Source organism: Pongo abelii, chromosome 2 (assembly GCF_028885655.2).
Source record: "Pongo abelii isolate AG06213 chromosome 2, NHGRI_mPonAbe1-v2.0_pri, whole genome shotgun sequence".
NCBI classification, from domain to species: domain Eukaryota; kingdom Metazoa; phylum Chordata; class Mammalia; order Primates; family Hominidae; genus Pongo; species Pongo abelii.
In genome coordinates this window covers 107940107-107962135 of record NC_085928.1, presented here as the reverse complement: position 1 = coordinate 107962135, position 22029 = coordinate 107940107, and the positions used below count along the sequence as shown (strand labels likewise).

Here is a 22029-nt window from a genome sequence, read left to right as displayed (position 1 = left end):
AGTGGTGCACAATCATAGCTCACTGCAGCCTCGACCGCCAAAGCTCAAGCGACCCTTGCACCTCAGCCTCCCAGGTAGCTGGGACTACAGGCATATGCCACTATGCCAGGCTTTTTTTTTTTTTTTTTTTTTTGACAGGGTCTTGCTGTGTTGCTCAGGTTGGAGTGCAGCAGTGCGATCATGGCTCACTGCAACATCGAACTCCTGGGCTTAAGCAATCCTCCTGCCTCAGCCTCCCAAGTAGCTAGGACTACAGGGGCATATCACCATGCCTGGCTGATTTCTTAATTTTTTGTAGAGACAGTATCTCGCTATGTTACCCACACTGGTCTCGAACTCCTGAGCTAAAGCAGTCCTCCTGCCTCACCCTCACAAAGGGTTAGGTTACAGGCATGAGCCACTGTGCGCAGCCACACTATAATCCTTGATAAGCCAAGTTCTGTCACATTACTCTTGTTTTCTAAAATTATTATTACTGTCCTTAGCTTTTGTCCTTCCACATATACTGTCAAATTCATTTTTCAAGCTCCAAAAAAGAAATTCCATTAATGATTGGAATTATATTATACTTAAGTATAATTTTTGGAAGAAATCACATCTTTACCGCCTTTTCACCCAGAAAAGATACATTAAACCTTTTTCAAATATTCAAGACTTCTTTACTATTCTTTGGGAAGACTGTTTAATACTCTTCATGTAAGAGAACTATTTTCACTAGAGGTTTTCCTAGATATTTTAGATTTTTGGTTATTATTATTAATGTCATCATTTCTTCCATTATTTTTCTACAGGTTATTTCCTTTTTTTCTTTTTTTGATGGAGTCTCACTCTGTTGCCAGGCTGTAGTGCAGTGTTGCGACCTCAGCTCATTGCAACCTCTGACTCCCGGTTTCAAGCGATTCTCCTGCCTCAGCCTCCTGAGTAGCTGGAATTACAGGTGCCCATCACTGTGCCCAGCTAATTTTTTGTATTTTTAGTAGAGACGGGGTTTCACCATGTTGGCCAGGCTGGTCTTGAACTTCTACAGGTTATTTCTAAGAATCAGTAAGCTATTAAATTTTTACGCAAACCTGTATCTATTCTTTTTATTGAAATTTCAATAATTCAAAGAGCCTCCAACTGAGTCTCTTAGATTTCTGAGTCCTACAATTATATCATTTGAAATTACTTTAGTTAGGTGACAGGTTTACCCTGACTGCTATGAGACATGAAGCTGCCAAGCCTGCTTCCAGGAGCTGGATGTGGAAGGGGCTCTAGGGAGGAGTCCTGCTACCCCTCTCACCAGTGGTCCTCTTCTTATTCAAACAATATTCCACACACAGCCAAGCACAGTGGAAGACCTATTCTAGTGGAAGGAGCGGAGTAGGGCATGCGGAGATGTCTTACACCCTGTTTATCTTGTGCTTATACAGATATGAAGTTGGTCTCTTTCTCTCCAGCAGTCAAACCTCTTTATTTGTTTGCCATGCATTTATTGCAAGGACAGGAAGATAAGATTGAACTCTGCTGATAGTAAGCACTTACCACTGAAGAACTAGGAGTCCTGGGGAAATATTCTCACTAGTGGTTGTATTAACAGCCACCTGGTGTTCAAGGCCAATGGGTCTCTGGACAGAGAGAAGGTGCCTCTTACTAGAGCAGCCTCGTGTGAAGAATGTGGGGAGGGCCCAAACCGCTAGGGATGGACAAAAATGGTCTCAGGTAGAATTAATGGGGCAACCCCAAAGCTCCAGATTCTGGGAGGATGTGCTGCCAGGGAGCCATCAGCTGCCTTGGAGTCATTTCAGGGGAGGGCGGAGCTAGGACTTTTCAATTCCACTTCCACATCCCCAGATCGGAGGCTGTTTGGAGTACATTTGCATGGATGGTTTTTCTTAGTTGTGGGTGATTTATAGGTTCACTTAAGGAAATCTAAAGAAGGGTGAAGCAACCAGGGAGGGTCCTTTCAACGTCTGCTCCAGGCCAGCAGCGACATGAACACTGAGCGAGAGATCACGGGCCCTGGACATATGTCCCGCAACACCATCAACCAGCATGCAGCATTTGTGCAGAAATCCTCTGAACCCTATGCCTCTTCTTCGTGTCATATGCCACAAACTCCAAAATCCTGTAAAAAGTCACCAGAACTTCTGTGAGTTGGGATCAGGTTCTCAGAGTACGAGAGCCGTCTAATCCGGGTCCTGAGATAGCTGCCCAGGCTCCAGTGCTTCTCACTCCTTACCTGTGTCTGAGTGTGTCTATTGGGATTTCTGGGCTACTCACTTTAAAGGTGTGGACGAGTCACAAAGGGCAGTTGGGAGCTCCACCAAATGGTCCCCACTGACGACTAACAGAGTGAGCTTCTTCATGTTCAGCATGCAGTAGGGAAGGTAGGTCAACTTGTTTTTATACAAGAGAAAGCTCTGCAGCTCCTCTAGCCTAAGAAGAGGTAAAAACAATCATAGCACTGGACTTAGCATCATAGCTAAGAAAACCAACATGAATTACAAACAAATTCTAATAGGAAGTCCCTAATTTATTTTATACATGTGACCTTTATGAGAACCAACTTATTCTAAGTTTTGTTCTTGTTTTTTTTTTTTTTTGAGACAGGGTCTTACTATGTTGCCCAGGTTGGAGTGCAGTGGCACAATCTCGGCTCACTGCAGCCTCAACTTCCTGGGCTCAAATGATCCTCCCACCTCAGACTCCTGAGTAACTAGGACTACAGGCACACGCCACCGTGCCTGGCTAATTATTTTTTGTATTTTTTATAGAGACACAGGGTCTTGCCATAGTGCCTAGGCTGGTCTTGAACTCCTGGGCTCAAGCAATCTGCCTGCCTCGGCCTCCCAAAATGTTGAGATTACAGGCATGAGCCACTGTGCTCTGCCTAAGTTTTAAATAACTGAAGTCATGCCAGGTGGCATGATTTTTTTGTAAGTTTTTACTGACTTAATCACCAGTTGAAGACACAGCTATAGCAGCGGGATCAGCATACTGCACAATACACACTAGGCCATGATGCAGCCTCAAACATCAGTTTGTCCCTTCTGAGAGTCTACTGCATTTACAAGGGCTAACAGGGCATGGGAAGGCAATCATACTAGAATTGAAATGAGAATAAACAGATTTTAGCAATGTACTTCCTTTGGTACACCTTCTTTTTTTTTTTAATGAGAGAGATGGGGTCTCACTATGTTGCCTAGGCTAGTCTTGAACTCCTGGCTTTAAGCAATCCTCCTTCCTTGGCCTCCCAAAGTGCTAGGATTACAGGCAAGAGCCACTGTGCCCAGCCTCCTCTTGCGTATCTTTAAAGCCTAGTTATTATCCTTCTCTCATCACATCTTCCAACTTTAAAACAGGAAGGCAACTGCAGAGTTAAAAGTAAATGAGCAAAATATGTTCCAAATATGTCTTATTCTGTTTCCATTTTATTCTAACTCAGTGGCCTCCCCCTGGGAATTTTTCTTTCATTTATTTCCAAAACTTTGGCTTATCGCACAAATATTTCATAAAGTTCCCATGTTGCAAACTAAAAGATTTCCTCTTAGTCTCAAAAGCCTAGAAAGCATCAATACACATCACATGTACCAGGAATAAAGAAAAGTCATACAAGATGGCATTCAGGCCTAAGCCATTGCTGGCCTCTGTGTCATCATAGCTTGCTTGTGTTTCTTTATAAAAAACGATTGTAGGCCAGGCACGGTGGCTCATGCCTGTAATCCCAGCACTTTGAGAGGCTGAGGCAGGAGGATCACTTGAGTCCAGGAATTCAAGACCAGCCTGGGTAATACAGCAAGACCTTGTCTCTATAAATAATTATTTTAAAAAATTAGCCAGGCGTGATGGCACACATCTGTGGCCCCAGCTACTTGGGAGGCTGAGGTGAGGGAATTGCTTGAGCTCAAGCAGTCGAGGCTGCAGTGAGCCATGACTGCACTACTGCATTCCAGCCTGGGCAGCTAGCAGGACTTTGTCTCAAAAAAAAAAAAAATTGTAGATTCCAGGATACCAGAGATTGTGTTTCATTTACCACTTTAAACCCATCCCATTCTCTAGGCTTGCCATACAGGAGTCTAATAATATTATAAGTGAATGGCTGACTCTTACATGATAATTCTTATTTTTAAAAACATGAAATAGCTGCAAGAATATAATTTGGGCCAGGCACAGTGGCTCATGCCTGTAATCCCAGAACTTTGAGAGGCCAAGGCAGAAGAATTGCTTGCACCCAGGAGTTTGAGATCAGCCTGGGAAACAAAGCAAGACCCTGTCTCAACAAAAAATAAAAATTTAAAAATATGTATATTTTTAATTTGAAAGAATATAATTTGAAAACCTGGCTAAGCATATCAATTTTGTTTGAAAGTTTATGTATAATGAATCAATAAATGAAACTAATAAAATTTGTCCTCATTGATATTCTAAACATACAGTGATATGTTTCTACTCTATACTTAATAAATTAACTTTTCCACTTCTGTAGAGTGAAGGAAAGTTAATGATGCCATTCTATGGAAGACTAAAGCAAATTAAAGTTCATCAAGACAATGAAGAGGTGTTGAGGTGTTCAAATGCACATAAACACATACATATATGATGCAGACTGGAAATTGTCTTATTCTATAATTTCCTTGGAAACTGATTTCCTGGAAACAATAAACTCTGGAAAATTAGTTGATTCCAAAGAACATGCATGTACTATACATGTTTTGAATGTTAACAGTGTTTGAAGCATTAGTAACTAATACATACACCTCACCTTAGAATGCAAGTAGCTACCTGTCTATATCTTGCGGCAGGTCTGTCAGGTTATTGTTGCTGATATCCAACCACTGCAAATTCGACATCCGCAGAACACAGATCGGGACACTGGAAAACTTGTTTGCTGAGATATCCACAAATGTAACTTGCTTCAAATTACTTAACTAGAAATGAATAACAAAATGTTCTAATTACTTTTATAAGAGTGGGAATTAAGTTCAACTAATAATTTTAAGACTGATATTTCTTCCACAAAGGCATTTCTATGAATATATGCAAAGCAGATCAATACAGTATGTATTTTGGAGCAACCTCAGATGTGTCATTCACTGTGTACATGTAGGGAAGTTAAGATAAATAATATACTGCGGCTGTCTTCCAGGATTTTATATTGCTATAAATTATCAGTGCAAGCTGGGCGTGGCTGCTCATGCCTGTATTTCTAGCAGTTTGGGAGGCTGAGGTGGACAGATTGCTTGAGCCTAGAAGTTCAAGACCAGCCTGGACACCATGGCAAAACCCCATCTCTACTAAAAATACAAAAATTAGCCGGATGTGCTGGCACACACCTGTAATCTCAACTACTTGGGAGGCTGAGGCAGGAGAATCACTTGAACCCGGATAGTGGAGGTTGCAGCGAGCTGAGATTATGCCACTGCACACAAAAAAAGGGAAAAATATATATATATATAAAATATTAAGCAATAGTTACAACACTGTATTTTTTATTTTTGATATAGAGATGTAATATATGTGATAATAAAAATACAAAGGATGAATGTAATGGAGCTATGTTGGGGCAAAAGTTTTTATATTTTACCAGAATTAAGTTATTACTAAGCTGAAGTAGATTGTGTTAAATTAAGAAGAATATTGTACTCTCTAGAATAAGCACATACAAAAATAAAAACAAAAAAATGTTTTTTAAAAATCAACAGAAGAAAAAATATGGTATACTAACTGAGTCAAAAGACACAGATTGTTAGTCGGGTTTTACCAAAAACTCCAACTATATGGTGGCTACAGGAAACACAACTTAGAGTCAAAGATACAAATAAGTTAAAAGTAAAAAAGATGGAGATATATATATATATAAAATGTGTATTAGTTCATTCTCACACTGCTAATAAAGACATAACTGATACCGGGTAATTTATAAAGAAAAGAGGTTTAATGGATTCATAGTTCCACATGGCTGGGGAGGCCTCACAATCATGGTGGAAGGCAAAGGAGAAGCGAAGGCACATCTTACATGGCAGCAGGCAAAAAGAGAGCTTATGCAGAGGATCTCCCATTTATAAAACCACCAGATCTCATGAGACTTAGTCTCACGAGAACAGCACAAGAAAGACCTGCTCCCATGATTCAATTACCTCCCACCAGGTCCCTCCCACAACGTGTGGGAATTATGGGAGCTGCAATTCAAGATGAGATTTGGGTGGGGACACAGCCAAACCATATCACCATATCATCATATAAAACATAACCATAAGAGAGTTAGAGTGACTATATTAATATCAGACAAATTATATTTAAGAAACAATATTGTTAAGAATAAAGAAGGCCATTTCATAACAATAAAAGGGTCAGTAGCAGGAGCTCCCCTGACGTATGTCAGGAAGATACAAGAATCATAAATGTATATGCAACTAACAATTTAAAATATATGAAGTAAAAACTGATGGAATTAAAAGACAAAGAGACAATTCAACAATTATAGTTAGATTTTTTTATTTTTGAGAAGGAGTTTCACTGTGTCACCCAGGCTGGAGTGCAGTGGAGAGATCTCAGCCTCCACCTCCCATGTTGCCTAGTCCTGGGAGTGGGAATGGGGATTTACATCAAAGGAGCAAGAGAGAATTGGGGGTAGTGGGTGGGGGAGAAGTGATGGAAATGGCCTAAATTTGAATCTGTACACTTGTAATGGGTGAGTCGTATGGTACGTAGATTACACTTCAGTAAAGGAGGAAAGGGTAGAAGAAGGGGCAGAGAAGCAAACAGGGAGGCTGTTACCCCAGTCCAGATGACAGACAACACTGTCTTGACCAGGGTGGCAGTGGGAAGGTGATGAGAATGGTTAGACAGAATATATTCTGGAGGGCATGCTCAACAGGATTTATTTATGGATTGGATATGGCACATGGGAGAAGAGAGGTTAAGGATGACTTAATTTACTTCCAGCCTTAACATCTGTGTGAAGATTGAGCCATTGCCTGAACTGGAAAAGACTGGGAGATGAGTGGATCTGTGCGGGGAACCATGACCCCCGGCTGTGCACCCTCACCAGGACCCCTGCTGTGCATCTCCTAGGGTAGAATGGTGCTAACAGCTTAGAAGCAGCCACTTCCTCCTACCCTGCAGCATTCAGGAAAGGAAAATAATCCCCCTTCTAGGATGGCAATCGGTGTCCAGTGCCTTGTCACCAGCAATCACCATTTTTAGCCCATTCATTACCAGTAGGATTGTGAGATCCTTCTCTCGCTCCAGCACGAGATGCTTATTAGGTTTAATTTGGCATTAAAAATTGTTCACTTTTATGTGCTCCACTTGATCAGAAAATGATTTAAAATCATTTTTCTGTGAATACAGACCAAAAGAAACTAATGAATATTTTTATATTAGTGGATTTCTTAAATCCTATCTGTAGGACTACTTTAGTCATCTACAAGTTTTGCTATGAGTATATAAAAAAATTTTACCCCTTTTATTTTCAATTTTACCATTGTGGATAAATAAATCAGGATCTGCACTAGAGACAATAGGCATCATATATTACAAGCATCAACAAGCATTAGATAAAAATTTCTTGTGTGAAATTTTGCCTGGTTTTCCTTTGATAGCATTTCTGAACTTAAATTCAGGTTCTGACATAGTATAAAATGTTTTTAAAGAAGGGCAGGTGCGGTGGCTCATGCCTGTAATCCCAGCACTCTGGGAGGCCAAGGCAGGTGGATCACCTGAGGTCAGGAGTTAGAGACCAGCCTGGCCAACATAGCGAAACCCCATCTCTACTAAAAATACAAAAATTAGCCAGACGTGGTGGTGTGCACCTGCAGTCCCAGCTACTAGGGAGGCTGAGGCAGGAGAATTGCTTGAACCCAGGAGGTAAAACCTGCAGTGAGCTGAGATCACACCACTGCACTCGAGCCTGGGTGACAGAGCAAGACTCCATCTCAAAAAAAAAAAAAAGTTTCTAAAGACCAGTATACGGTGATTGAAATGTCAGGAAAAGGTGATATAATAAAGATAGATTTCATATGTTAAAACTTCTTGCCATATTATAGACCATTCTATGTCATAAACAAAATAAAAGTAAATCGTAGTACAGAAATGTTTATCTCTTACTTCAAAGGGCAGCTCCATTAATTCTAGATTTCCAGAACAATCCAGTCTCTCTAGATTTTCACAATCTCCCAATTCTGGAGGAATGCTCTTCAGATGGTTGAAACTCACATTGAGTTCTTTCAGGTTCTTCAAACAACCTGTCATCAGAAAAAGTTAACATCCATTGAATAGGTCATTTAAGGTCTTTTAAGAACAAAAAACAAATCTAAGAAGTAAACAGCTCTGTAAATAATGATGGGGAAGGAACTGAACATAATTTGGTATTTGGGTTTTGGGGGGTGTATCTGATGAACATTATCTTGTAGCATCATGACCCCGAGGTTCTGGAAATCACAGAGTTTTTCAGTGTGATAAGGGTCCAACATTACAGAATCTAAAACAAAACTTTTAAGGCTCATGCCTTCAGTGTGTCATATTTTTAAATAACTGATTTGTCTATTCTTTCTTGAAATGCCCAGGGATCTTTTCCAACTGAAGTGAATCTGCCTACCTACTCCCTGTTTTCCCAAAGCCCTCAGACCTAATTTCCAGTAAGGGGAAGATATTGCAACTGGAGCACAGTGAATTCTATAGAGGCTCCCTGTTTCTAGAGCCCAAGGAACGGCTTAAGGAATTACCATATCCTACAATATTTGAGTAAAAATGTTTAAATACAGATTCTCCCTAACTTACGAAGGAGTTACACCTCAATAAGCCCATCATAAGTTGAAAATATCGTAAGTCAAAAATGCATTTAATACACCTAACCTATCAAACATTGTAGCTTCACCTAGCCTACCTTAAATGTGCCCAGAACACTTACATTAGCCTATAGTTAGGCAAAATCATCCAACATAAAGCCTGTTTTATAATACAGTGTTGAATGTCTCCTGTAATAAATTGAATACTGCACTGAAAATGAAAAGCAGAATGTTTCTATGGGTACTCATAGTTTCCTTCCTTCCTTCTTTCCTTCCTTCCTTCCTTCCTCCTTCCCTTCCTTCCTTCTTGCCTTCCTTCCTTCCTCCTTCCTTCCTCCCTCCCTCTCTCTCTTTTCTTTCTTTCTTTTTTCTCTTTCTTTCTCTTCCTTTCTTCCTTCCTTTCTTTTCTTATTTTTTTTATTTTTTTTGTTTTACTTTAAGTTCTGGGATACATGTGCAGAACATGCAGGTTTCTTACATAGGTATACATGTGCCATGGTGGTTTGCTGCACCTATCAACCCATCATCTAGATTTTAAGCCCCACATGCATTAGGCATTTTCCTAATGTTCTCCCTCCCCTTTCCCCCCAGCCCCCAACAGGACCGGTGTGTGATATTCGCTCCCTGTGTCCATGTGTTCTCATTGTTCAACTTCCACTATAAGTGAGAACATGCGGTGTTTGGTTTTCTGTTCCTTATGTTAGTTTGCTGAGAATGATGGTTTCCAGCTTCATCCATGTCCCTGCAAAGGACAGGAACTCCTCCTTTTTTATGGCTACATAGTATTCCATGGTGTATATGTGCCACATTTTCTTTATCCAGTCTATCATTGATGGGCATTTGGGTTGGTTCCAACTCTTTATTATTGTAAATAGTGCTGCTCTTTTCTTTTCTTTTTTGTGTTATTTCTTTTCTTTTCTTTTCCTTTCTTTCTTTCTAGCAGCCTCACCCTTCTAGGAACAAAGTACAGTTTCTACTGAATGCACATCGCTTTCACACCATCAAAAAGCTGAAAAACCTTACATCTAACCATTGTAAATTAGGAATCATCTGTAATTCCAATAATTAGCTATTTCAAATCCATATAATGATAATTTCTTGGGAGTTTCACAAAGAAGTTAAGAGCACCACTCATTGTCATTCTTAATTCCTTGATGTCAAATGTCAAAAATAATTGCTCTAATAATGAGAAAAAGAATACCCTGTCTAGTAATCACACCTCCCTGACTCCTCCCCTCCATCAGCCCTCAATAGATCTATAAGACAACATGACAAGAGATCAAACCCCACCTCCTTTACAAAATTCAGCTGCTCAACATAAAAGAGCTAAAAATCCTTTGTTCATTCCCACATTCCTCACTATGCTTGAGCATCAGATCCCGCAGCTGAGTGTTTCTTCATTTATCCCTAGTTTGTAAGGAGATATATCTGCTCCTCTAGGAGAGAAACATGCCCTGAATTAATATGTTTTCATTTTGCCCCACATGTGAAAATTGATTTATTCTAGATGCCCTCAATACTTATGTTTGGTAAAAAAGAGAATTTACTCAAAATACTCCATGTTAATAACTCAGAGTATCAAGAAGCAAGTACTAGAAGAAAATTACCTAAATCATTCTAAGAACATCTCCCTCTTTATTATTGTGTTCTTTTCTCAAGAATTTCCTATATAATGATGAAAAATTGTGATACTCACATGTCACAAGAATTTCCAAACTGGAGATATGATATATGTCTCGGCCATGTGAGAAGGGAATGGTCTGTCTTTGCCTAAGTTATGGATGTATTTGGGTAAATTATATTCCATTGATTTGAAATAGACTGAAAATTATAAGTTGGATAAAATACATATATGACTTAAATCTGGTATAGAAAGAGTATTAAAGCCTCTGAGATTTATTGTCCCCCTCCCTCACATAGGTTAACTCACAAAAAAATTCAACTAGAGAATTTTAAAAGTGGCAGATATTTTAAAGATCATTCTGACCCCTCATCCTACAAATGAGAATACTAAGATTTAAAAAATTAAAATAAGTGCTCAAGTTACTCGAAGTTAGATAACATCTGCGTCTTCAGAATCTTAGGTCAGTCTTCAATTCACTAAGTTTAATTTTAAAATATTTTGGGAACAAGTTAAATAAATCATACCATAATCATCACTCAGCTACTAGGGAGAATGGGGAAGGTTTAGATGTTCTGATACTGAAAAATAACATTAACATAAAGATGATTCTAATAATAGTAATAATGATAATAATGGCTAGTGAAGGCCAGGGATTCACCTACTCTAAATGCTTTCTATGTATTATCTATTTAATCCTCACAACAATCCTGTGAACTAGGTACTATTGTTATCCCCATTTTACAGACGAGGAAGCTGAAAACCAGTAAATGACTTGCTCAAGGTGACCTTCCAGTAAGTCAAAGACCCAGGCAGCCTGATCCTAGAGTCCACCTTCGCCTTCATGGGGTGATCGGGGGAAACATGTGAGGCACAGACTGAAGAACACAGTGTAAGCCCATGTGTGTAAGTATATTTAATATGCATGGTTACATGTCTGTTTATAAATAGACAGCTACAACGTAGGTCTCTAGAAGAGCATGAGTGTATGTACAATGTGAATACCCAGGAAACTTAGCACTTACTGAGAGGCTTGATTTTACATTTTACACCTTTCTAGAATGTTTGAATAGTTTTCCCTGCACATGAATGAGGTCTGTGGGGATGACATCATGTCTCCAACAGGACTTGAGTGCCTTGGAATAATCACTTGAATAATCACTTGGAATAACAACTATGTACCCAATATGTTGGTGTTTATTGCCTTATCTAATCCTCGCAACAACTAAATGACAGCAACAACTATTATCCCCACTTTACAGATGAAGAAACTGAAAAGCAGAGAGATTAAGTATAGTGCCCCAATCCCACATTGGTCCCCCATGGATACCCCTCACCCACCAATCTCTTCTCCTCCCCCGAGTGTGCAAGGATAACATCCTCACTCTTCCACCAGTGGTCTCAACCATGGCTGTACATGGGAATCATGTAGGGATTTTGTTAAATGCTGATTCCTGGCCCTGTACCCAAAGATTCCTATAGAATTGGTCTGCAGTGGGTCTTGGGCATTTAGATTTTTAAGGCTCTTTGGGGGATTCTAAGGTGTAGCCAGGGTGAAAACCACTGCTCAAATCAAACTGGCTCACAAGGAAAGAATAAATATTACATTGGTGTAGTGTGGAAAGTTAAAAAAGAACAGGTGTTCATCTGGCTGGCAATAATTTCAAGGAAGACATTTCAAGAGATGAACTAAGATACATATTAAGTGGAGCACCTCTGATGACATTTCAGACAACTGTGAGCATGACTCATCCCATGGTGATGCTCTGACGCCCCCCTTTTGACGGATCCATGCTTAATACCCCATCTATCTTGCTGCCAACCACTGGATTCCCAAGCCCAGGTGGCAGGATGGCAAGGATCCCTGAGTCTAGGTCAACCACTGTGGCTTCTCAAATGTATAAGGACAAAATCTTCCTACTTGAAAAGGGTTGTTTGTTTGTTTGTTTGTTTTGAGACAGGGTCTCACCCTGTCACCCAGGCTGGAGTGAGTGGTGCCATCACCGCTTACTGCAGCTTCAACTTCCTGGGCTCAAGCGATCCTCCCACAGGCACGTGCCGTCATGTCTGGCTAATTTTTTACTTTTTGTAGAGGTGGGGTTTCACCATGTTGCCCGGGCTGGTCTCAAACTCCTAGGCTCAAGTGATCTGCCCGCCTCAGCCTCCCAAAGTGCTGGGATTCCAGGCATGAGCCACCGCCTCCAGCCTAAAAAGCGTTTTTAAAAGTAACTCAGTCCTCAGAAACTCTATCCGGTTATTTAAATATACCATGAGCTTGCCCAAAAATGACCTGCAAATAGTGAAATCTGGATTCTAGCCTAGGCTCTGAAGAAGTTCCTTAGTGCAATATGTAAAAGATAAATGATTCAGTCAGCTAACGTCAGTGGGTCTCTCCAATTTGCAAAATAAAGGGGCAGGAGGTAAATGACCCCTTACATGTCAACAATGGTACTTTTCAGTCATAAAAATTCTAAGGTCCTTTCTACCTTTCCAGAAACTAGGCAAGGAAACAGAAGTACTTATCCTTGTTGGGTCTAGAATTTGATTTTACCCTGCTTAGAAGCTAATAAGTTTTGCCTATTCCTGTTTCATGGATACCGGCAGAAGACACGAGGCTCCTGGTCCAAGACAGCATACTGATGTGAGTTGCACTTACACCTAAGTCTACCAAGCGTGACGCAGATGGCCTGGATAGATGCTGTGCACATATACATCACAGCTGAGAACCCTGAGCTTGGGGAACCCACCACTTTTACAGCAAGTGGTTAGCAAGGCTGCTCTTTGGCTGGGAGCAGGTGTCACCTCATCCCTCAAGGTTAGTACGTACATAAACATCCCCAAGATCGGCCTGGGTAAGAGGGTGGTCAGAGCCTTGTAGTCTTGACACAGCCAGCAAGACGTGTACGAACACCAGAGGCCCCACAAGCCACCTCTCCCACAGGGTCTTGGCTTCTGGTAAATTTTCACATAACTATGCGAAACCACTGGTCCCAGGGCACATGTGTAAGAATGGAGCTCCGTGCAGCCTCAGACCTTCACTCCTTGCACCCCAGGAAAAAGAGAAGCAATAATGATCACTGTCATTTTCATTTTAAGACAACACAACTGAATAATGACTGAGAATTATAAAATTTTGATCCATCAAAAAGACATCAGGCTGGTTACCGTGGCTCACGCCTGTAATCCCAGCACTTTGGGAGGCCGAGGCGGGCAGAGCACCTGAGGTCAGGAGTTTGAGAGCAGCCTGGTCAACATGGTGAAACCCCTTCTCTACTTAAAAAAAATACAAAATCAGCTGGTGGCACGTGACTGTAATCCTAGCTACTTGGGAGGCTGAGGCAGGAGAATCGCTTGAACCAGGGAGGCAGAGGTTGCAGTGAGCCGAGATTGTGCCATTGCACTCCAGCCTGGGCAACAAGAGCGAAACTCTGTCTCAAGGAAAAAAAAAAAAAAAGACATCACAAGCTAAACTAGATTTATCAATGGACTAATGTATAGGAGCAATACATTATATTTATAATTAGCATATTGCAAGTTTATAGGTTTAAAACTAAAAGAAAATAAACACAGAGTTCCTAAACAAAGTATTGCTCACTCATGAAACTTCTGGTTTCTGAGCAATTGGCAAGTGTCCTATGTGCTGAGTTATACAGGCGAGATGCCGACCTCACCACCCAAAGGGATGCTGCAAACAAGCAGCTCTGGGGAGCCTCGAAACGGCCCTGCCCAGCCACTTCCTGGGGCAGCTGGAGAGGAAATACGGTGTCTGCACAGTGTCTGTCACCTGCCTGACAGCTGCCTGCTTAACACACCAGAGGCCCGAAGACCCCTGCTAAGTCGACATACCGATTTCTGCTGGAAGATGTGAGATTTGGTTTTTTGGCAGATCCAGAATTCTCATCGCTTGAAATAACTCAATATATGTAGGAATGATTTGAATCAGGGTATTGCTTATGTGCCATTCTCTCAGGTGTGTCTGCTCCTTCAATGAATCTGGGAGCTCCTAAAATAGAAAGAATGACATCAATCAGAACTAGCTCCTCCGTGTGCACAAAGCCATGTAAAACCAAGCATTTATTTTAAAACAGGAAGTGAGAAAGCAGACATGAGAGCATAAAACTTAACCACCAGCACTCCAGCCATTTCAAAAAGAAACCAAAGATACCGCAGTTGTCGTCAACTTCACAACCGTATATTAGCCCTATTTCAAAACTGCCATGAATTAATGATGTCAATAAAATTAAATCCTAGTGAACACAAAAAACCAGACTCACACTTAGAGCCACAATATGTAGTATTTATTTGCAACATACCAACTTAACATCCCCTAAGGTCTGTCTATACATTCGATTTCAAAATTTGTGCTTCGTTTCCCTTTGTCTGTAGTTGCTTTTAGAAATACTTGATAAACTTCTAATATTTGCTGCACCACATTTCCAAATATTCTTAAGAGTCTATGAAAGGGAAAAAGCATGAGAAAGACAGTCAGCTGGGACACCTGAGTTCTGGCCCAGGCCCTGCCATTTTCCAGTCACGCCACCTCCCTGGGTCTCCACTGTTGAAATGACATTGATGAACTCAGTGTCCAAGGCCTCCCCTAGCTCAAGTGCTCTGGGATAAAACTGTAAAGGTGTCAAGCAAGAAGCGTTTAAAGATGTTAGGGAGGCTATTTGTCCAGCTGAAGAAATCTAATTCACCGAGAGTTACCGAGCCCCCATTGCAGGTGAGGGGTGCTCAGCACTGAGGGGTGGGGCAAAGACGAGACACACAGGTCCCCTGACCTCAGAAGCTGACCACAACGCACCATAAGCAAAGCGGCTGGAGCACAGGGTGGAGGTGGGATGAGGTGTGGAAAACTCCATGGCAGTTGAAGGCGAGGTGGAGGGAGCAATGGAGTCCATAGTGATCCTTCTTTTTTGTACTTGGTACTTATAATGTGCTTTACAACCATTGCCATCCTGTGTGTGGGTTAACCTGTTAACTTGCAAAAGTGCTTTCACTCTAGTACTATCTCATGCAACAGTACCATAAGGTAGGCAAAGTGGGCCGGGCACGGTGGCTCACGCCTGTAATCCCAGCACTTTGGGAGGCCAAGGTGGGTGAATCTCCTGAGGTCAGGAGTTCGAGACCAGCCTGGCCAACATGGTGAAACCCCATCTCTACTAAAAATACAAAAATTAGCTGGGTGTGGTGGTGTGCACTTGTAATCCCAGCTACTTGGGAGGCTGAGGAAGGAGAATCACTTGAACCCGGGAGGTGAAGGTTGCAGTGAGCCAAAATAGCACCACTGCACTCCAGCCTGGGCGACAGAGTGAGACTCCATCTCAAAAAAAAAAAAAAAAAAAAAAAAAAAAAAAAAAATTGTTAGGCAAAGTGAGCCCCTTTGGAAGAGGAAAGCTGAAACCCCAAAGACATTTAAGTGAATCACTTACAGTAAGGATCCACTAATGAGTTTGCAGAGCCTAGTGCAAAATGAAAATGCGGGCACCTTGTTAAAAATTAAGAAGTTCAAGATGGTGAGCACAGAGCATTAAACCAAGCATAGGGCCCTGTGCCGCTGCTTCTGAAGCCGACTACCTAGTTACCATCTGCCCACTTCACATGGCCCTGGCAAACTGTCCCGACACCTCTTGATCTGAATGGAACCCACACCACACCAGAGGGTTGCCTCCTGGAACTGAGACAAAATGAGTTGGGTCATCAGGGAGCTGACCACAGGCTCATAATCACAATCTCTTCATTGAAACTTCAACTTACTGACTCCCTCATAAATAATCTATCTCATTCCACTCTTTCAATAATGGCACACATGAAAGATTATTAAATTTCTAAAATTATGTTCATGACTATTTTTAACAAGAAAAATATTAGGATAGGCCGGGCATGGTGGCTCACGCCTGTAATCCCAGCACTCTGGGAGGCCAAGGCAGATGGATCATGAGGTCAGAAGATCGAGACCATCCTGGCTAACACAGTGAAACTCCGTCTCTACTAAAAATACAAAACATTAGCTGGGCGTGGTGGCAGGCACCTGTAGTCCCAGCTACTCGGGAGGCTGAGGCAGGAGAATGGCATGAACCCGGGAGGCGGACCTTGAAGTGAGCCGAGAATATGCCACTGCACTCCAGCCTGGGTGACAGAGCGAGACTCTGTCTCAAACAAAAAAAAAAAAAAAGAAAGAAAGAAAGAAAAATATTAGGATATCATATGAAATAGAAATGAAAAGAATCGAGTAAAAATGACAGATTGAATGTATGCATGTGCTTTTGCTCTTCTCCAAAATTCCATTAAAGACAACAGTACAGGAACTTTTTAGGTGCCATAAACCTTGTAGAAGGGCAAAGAGAAAGGGAAAGGAGACATCAGCCGCAAAATGTGGATAACCAGACAGCCGGAAGATGGTAACCTGGCTTCCCAGAGCCGCTCAATCTTAGACCAGCAGCAGAAACAACTGAGATACAACCTGGGCTTCTCACCAGAAGCCACCAGAGACTCAGCAGTAGAAGAGCCTGGTACCCCTGGAAGTGAGAACTGAAGTCAGGGCCCAAAGAAAGAGATCAGGTTGAAAGTCTGAGGACCGGAACCTTGATCCCCATCCATGCCACACAGCAATTACCTCTGCTCCCCACCAGTAGGAAGCTGAGGCTTATTCACTGGAGGAGGTTCAACAAAGTCCCTGATCTGGGGTACCTCAGGCACAGCTGAGGCAGGGGAGGTGGCAATCAGATGATGAGTGACGAATGCTGAGATTCTCTCTGTCCCAGGAACTGAGAAGATCCTTCTCTGTATGCTCCCATAGCTCCAGACAAATCATGAATGTGCATTTATGAACATTCATGAGTAATCATGAATAGGAGAGGGGAGGCACCAGTGAGATGGGGACTTTACAGCAACGTCCCCAAAAGCTAAGTGTGCCCGACACACACTCAGAGCCTCTGGTCAGCTTGTTAGTGCTCTGGACAACCCAGTGTCTCCAGACCTCCAAGAAAAGTCCCAACATGCAAGATAAAGACACATACCCTAAAAGAAAAAGGAAACTCTGAAACGAGAAAACATCCCCCCTCCCCCACCCCCATAAAAAAACTATCCAGCACTTTGGAAGGCTAAGGCAAGACAATCACTTGAGCCCAGGAGTTCAAGACCAGCCCGGACCACAAAGTGAGACTCCATCTTTAAAAACAAAAAATTAAATTAGCCGAGTGTGGTGACATGCACCTGTTGGTTCCAGCTACAGAGAAGGCTAAGGTGGAAGGATCACTTGAGTCCAGGAGATAGAGGCTACAGTGAGCCATGTTCATGCCACTGCACTCCAGACAGAGTGACTAAGCAAGGCTCTGTCTCAAAAAACAAACAAAAGAAAAAAGAAGAAGAAAAGAAAAAAAAAAAAAAAACAGATTGATCCCAGGATAGCTAAGAAAAGCCATTACCCTGCAAAATAAAAACAGAACAAAATTTTAAAAGCTAAGATTAAGAGATATCTGTAAAAGTGGAAAAATTAAACATGTGGTAGTAAAAATGAAAAATTCTATTGCAGGGTTGGAAAATAAAATTGAGGATCTCCCCTACAAGAGCAGGGTCCGGGGTCTGAGAGCTTCTGGCTCAAAACAGGAGCCCCGGCCCCCAGCCCAAGCTGGCCACACAGCCTCAGCCAGCCCTAAGGGCTGTAGCAGATCTCTCTCTACCTAGTCCCTAAGGCCCCAGAAGCTCCACAGCCCATTCCTTCCCTCCTGATCTCTTTCAGGGGCCAGGCAGGCTGCCAGGTGTGACTTTGGAGGCCACAACTCCCTCACTGCCACAGAGCACTCTAAGAGGTTGAAAAATCCCTTAACACACATAGCCTTTCACTCCTTAGTCAGAGGTGAGGCGGAAGCACAAGCTCTCTGGGGGAGGAAAACGGTAACTGAAATTCACTCTAATGAATATGTGGGGCCCAGAGCCTTCCTGGACTCTCCTGTACTCAGTCACAACAGAGTACAGCTTAGGGGATGGAGTATGGGGACAAAGAGATTGCAAGTTTTGAGGACGCCATCCACCTGGTTCACAATGGAGGTCTCTCCAAGCCTGCTGAATCCTAACCATCTTCCCATTCCCCTTACCATACCGGGCACATTAAACACACTTTACAGGCCGGGTGCGGTGGCTCACGCCTGTAATCCCAGCACTTTGCGAGGCCGAGGTGGGCGGATCACGAGGTCAGGAGATCGAGACCATCCTGGTTAACACGGTGAAACCCCATCTCTACTAAAAATACAAAAATTTAGCCGGATGTGGTGGCAGGTGCCTGTGGTCCCAGCTACTCAGGAGGCTGAGGCAGGAGAATGGCGTGAACCCGGGAGGCGGAGCTTGCAGTGAGCTGAGATCGCACCACTGCACTCCAGCCTGGGCGACAGAGCGAGACTCCATCTCAAATAATAATAATAATAATAATAATAATAATAAATAAATACGCTTTATAATGATTTTCAAAAGATAAATTGTGAAACATGAGGGCTCAGAACAGGTTCTCCAGGTGAACTGGACACCCTTACAGGGTAAGTGCCACACCCAGGATCGTGTTTACGGGCCAATGGTATTTAATTAACAATCCAGACATGCCTCCCTTCGTGCCCCAGAATAGGCAGCCCGTTACCTACTGATCTCAATGATGGAGATGCAAGGGAAAGAACAGTAAAGAGGTTTACAGTAATAACCTCTCGCATTTTGGGAGAACTGTATACTTCACAGAATATTCATGCACTTCATCCTCTCAATAGCCCTCAGATAGAGTCAGGGCAAGCATTAGCAGCATTTTACTGATAAGAATGATAAAAACCCATAAAAGTGATAGGCATTTTTATCAAATGATAAAAACCTCAGATCACATGGCTAATAAAAGACAGCCCCAGGTCACGCCAAATATTTAGTCTCTCCACCGAGTCCTTTTAGTCACAAAATGGCAGGGTAATAGGCTCAAGCTCAGGAATTCGAGACCAGCCTGGGCAACCTGGCAAAACCCCGCCTCTAGGAAAAAAATACAAAGCCGGGGCACGGTGGCTCTTGCCTGTAATCCCAGCACTTTGGGAGGCTGAGGCGGGTGGATCACCTGAGGTCAGGAGTTCGAGACCAACCTGGCCAACATGGTGAAACCCCGTCTCTACTAAAAATACAAAAATTAGCCAGGCGTGGTGGCGCACACCTGTAGTCCCAGCTCCTCGGGAAACTGAGATCTCGCCACTGCACTCCAGCCTAGGTGACAGAGCAAGACTCTTGAACAAAACAAAACAAAACAAAACAAAAAAAAGACACAAAATGGTAGGATACAAAGAGATGGAGGGAGGGTCCCAGGGAACCCTGTCCCGATGAAACCGGCAATAGTCCAAGTTATTATGGGACCTGAGGAAAGAAAGATGGAATTGTCTTTGCCCTGGCCTCAGAATCTCAGGACAGGAAAACCAGATAAAGGATCTGCAGAAATTCCTTTGCTGCCCTTCGGCACTTCGGCAAGTAAGTAATTGCCCACTGCCAGGGTGTTAGATGAATGAAAGGCGCCGTCACTTAAATTAATGTTTTTTAAAGGCAAAGAATTATGTTAAGGGTCTAGGGCAGGGAACAGGAGAGGAACGCATCCTGAAAGATGGTGCTGTCCAGGAGAGGGCGCGTGCATCCCAGCTGCTCAGCCACAGAGGTATCCAAGTGGGTCCCATCACTGCTTCCAGGACTGCACTGCGTTTCACCGAGGAAGGGAGAGGAGAACCACCTCTAAAGGAAAAAGCATTCATTCATTTATCCTTGGGCTCAGGCGAGCAGCAGTCATCGACCACAGCACTGCATTGGGCGAGAACTGCCTCGACTCACCGTCCAGTGCTCCCCAGAAAGTTCAAACACAAACGCACTGCTCCGTTTGCCTCTGTCCTTGGGAAGTGAACTCTGCCTTGTGAAAGTATTCCTTTCAATCTTGTCCAGAAGCCGCACGCTGGTGTCTATGAAGCCGTTCTTGCAGTATACAGCCTGGGGGATGCCCTTCCTCCTGCATTCGGCTACAAAGTTCCACTCCTCCTTTATCCTAAAACAGGCAGCAGGGGTCACAGTTACTCTCCTGGGGACTGGCCATTACCTGCCTAGAGAAGTGAATCAGCCACCTGAGCATGGGTGCTCTCCTTGTCATTCCCAGGCCTACGTAAGCACTCCCTTCCTCTTTCCTCCCTGCTGTGGGGGTGCAGGGGAAACCCTAAACCCTTTTGTGACTTATTAGTAACTTTAACTTAAAAAGTAGAGAAGATGGGTTAGATGGAATTTCTGGCTATGCGTTTAATTATAATTTCCTTTGAAATTATATCATGCCAACCTAAGTTTTAAAAAAGTGCGGGGCCACAGGGATTCTCTGATCTTTCAAGGGTATTTGAATAGAAATACAGAGGAGCTCCAGTGTATAAAACACCTGACTTTGGAATGTCACCATCAGCCACCTTGGGGAATTTCACTCCTGTAGATGCACCTGATGTCCACTCAGACACTGGAGCTGGCTGAGGACTCAGCATCCCCACCAAACCTCACCACCCACGTGTCGCTAATTTTCTGACCTATCTTTTAGAGCTTTCCACATCCATAGCTTATCCCCCAGCTTGATGCTAAGCTCCTTGATGACAGCTGGTGTGTCTCACAGCCCTTCAGATGCCCACACAGCTGTCAGAACAGGGCTCTGCACCTGGTGGGTCTTTCTTCATTTAGGAATTTGTTTTCTGTTTGAGGCCTTTAACATATTCTATGTGATGCAAAACAAGATGTTTTGTGGTTTTCCTTCAAAACCATCAAACACAGATGTTGTCTGACTCAAAATAAGGTAGCCCACGTTTGACAGGGGCTTAGATACATTCCACACTCAAAAAAGCATTCCACACCCTACTCAGCCCAACTGGGAACCTGGTGGCAGTCAGGATTCAGGTCTTCTGGGGGCTACTTTAGAAACAAGCTGCAGGTGCAGACTTGGTCTTCACATGGCCCAAGGCAGTATATACACTAAATAAGTGTGAGATAAGCCCCATGGTCAAGGAACAATCCTAGTATGGAAACTCTCTGCTGTTATCTGAAGGAAGGGTGGTTCAGAGTCTCAGTCAGGCTGTAGAGTGGCACTGTGGGGCACAGACAAGCCTGCCATTGGAGTGGTTAGGAGGGGTCTGAAGGTTAACTGCACCTGGGACAAGACCAGCTTCCAGGACTGGGCATGCGGGAAGTCCCAGTCTGGACCACCAGGCACTGTCAAGTGTAAGGAGAAATTTCAGATTTTGAAAGAAGCAAAACACAGCTGGATAGCCTTTTCCTGGAATGCCAGAGCCTCCAGGGGATTCTATAGGAATGTACCTTTGACTTTGACTAAGCTATTTTATAACTCTGTAGAGAGTAAAGTTAACTTGTAGAAAACAGAAAGCCATACAAATAATTCTTATCCACAAACACACATAAATTCTACCCGGTGGAGGGACAACCATCTCCCACCCCCAGAAACACCAATTTGCTCCTTTTATTTATTTATTTATTTTTTGAGACAAAGTTTTGCTCTGTCACCCAGGCTGGAGTGCAATGGCACGGTCTCAGCTCACTGCAACCTCTGCCTCCTGGGTTCAAGCGATTCTCCTGCCTCAGCCTCCCCAGTAGCTGGGA

The 22029-nt window shown here is 42.9% G+C and overlaps 1 protein-coding gene across 1 annotated transcript in view; it reads right to left on the bottom strand.

The window, feature by feature from the left end:
- LRRC2 (leucine rich repeat containing 2) overlaps window positions 1–22029 on the bottom strand; it is a 48160-nt gene that overhangs the window by 6697 nt on the left and 19434 nt on the right. Inside the window, 5 exon segments of the mRNA NM_001132130.1 lie at window positions 2263–2418; window positions 4765–4910; window positions 8092–8228; window positions 14239–14395; window positions 20227–20434. Coding sequence (NP_001125602.1) covers window positions 2263–2418; window positions 4765–4910; window positions 8092–8228; window positions 14239–14395; window positions 20227–20434 — 804 coding nt within the window.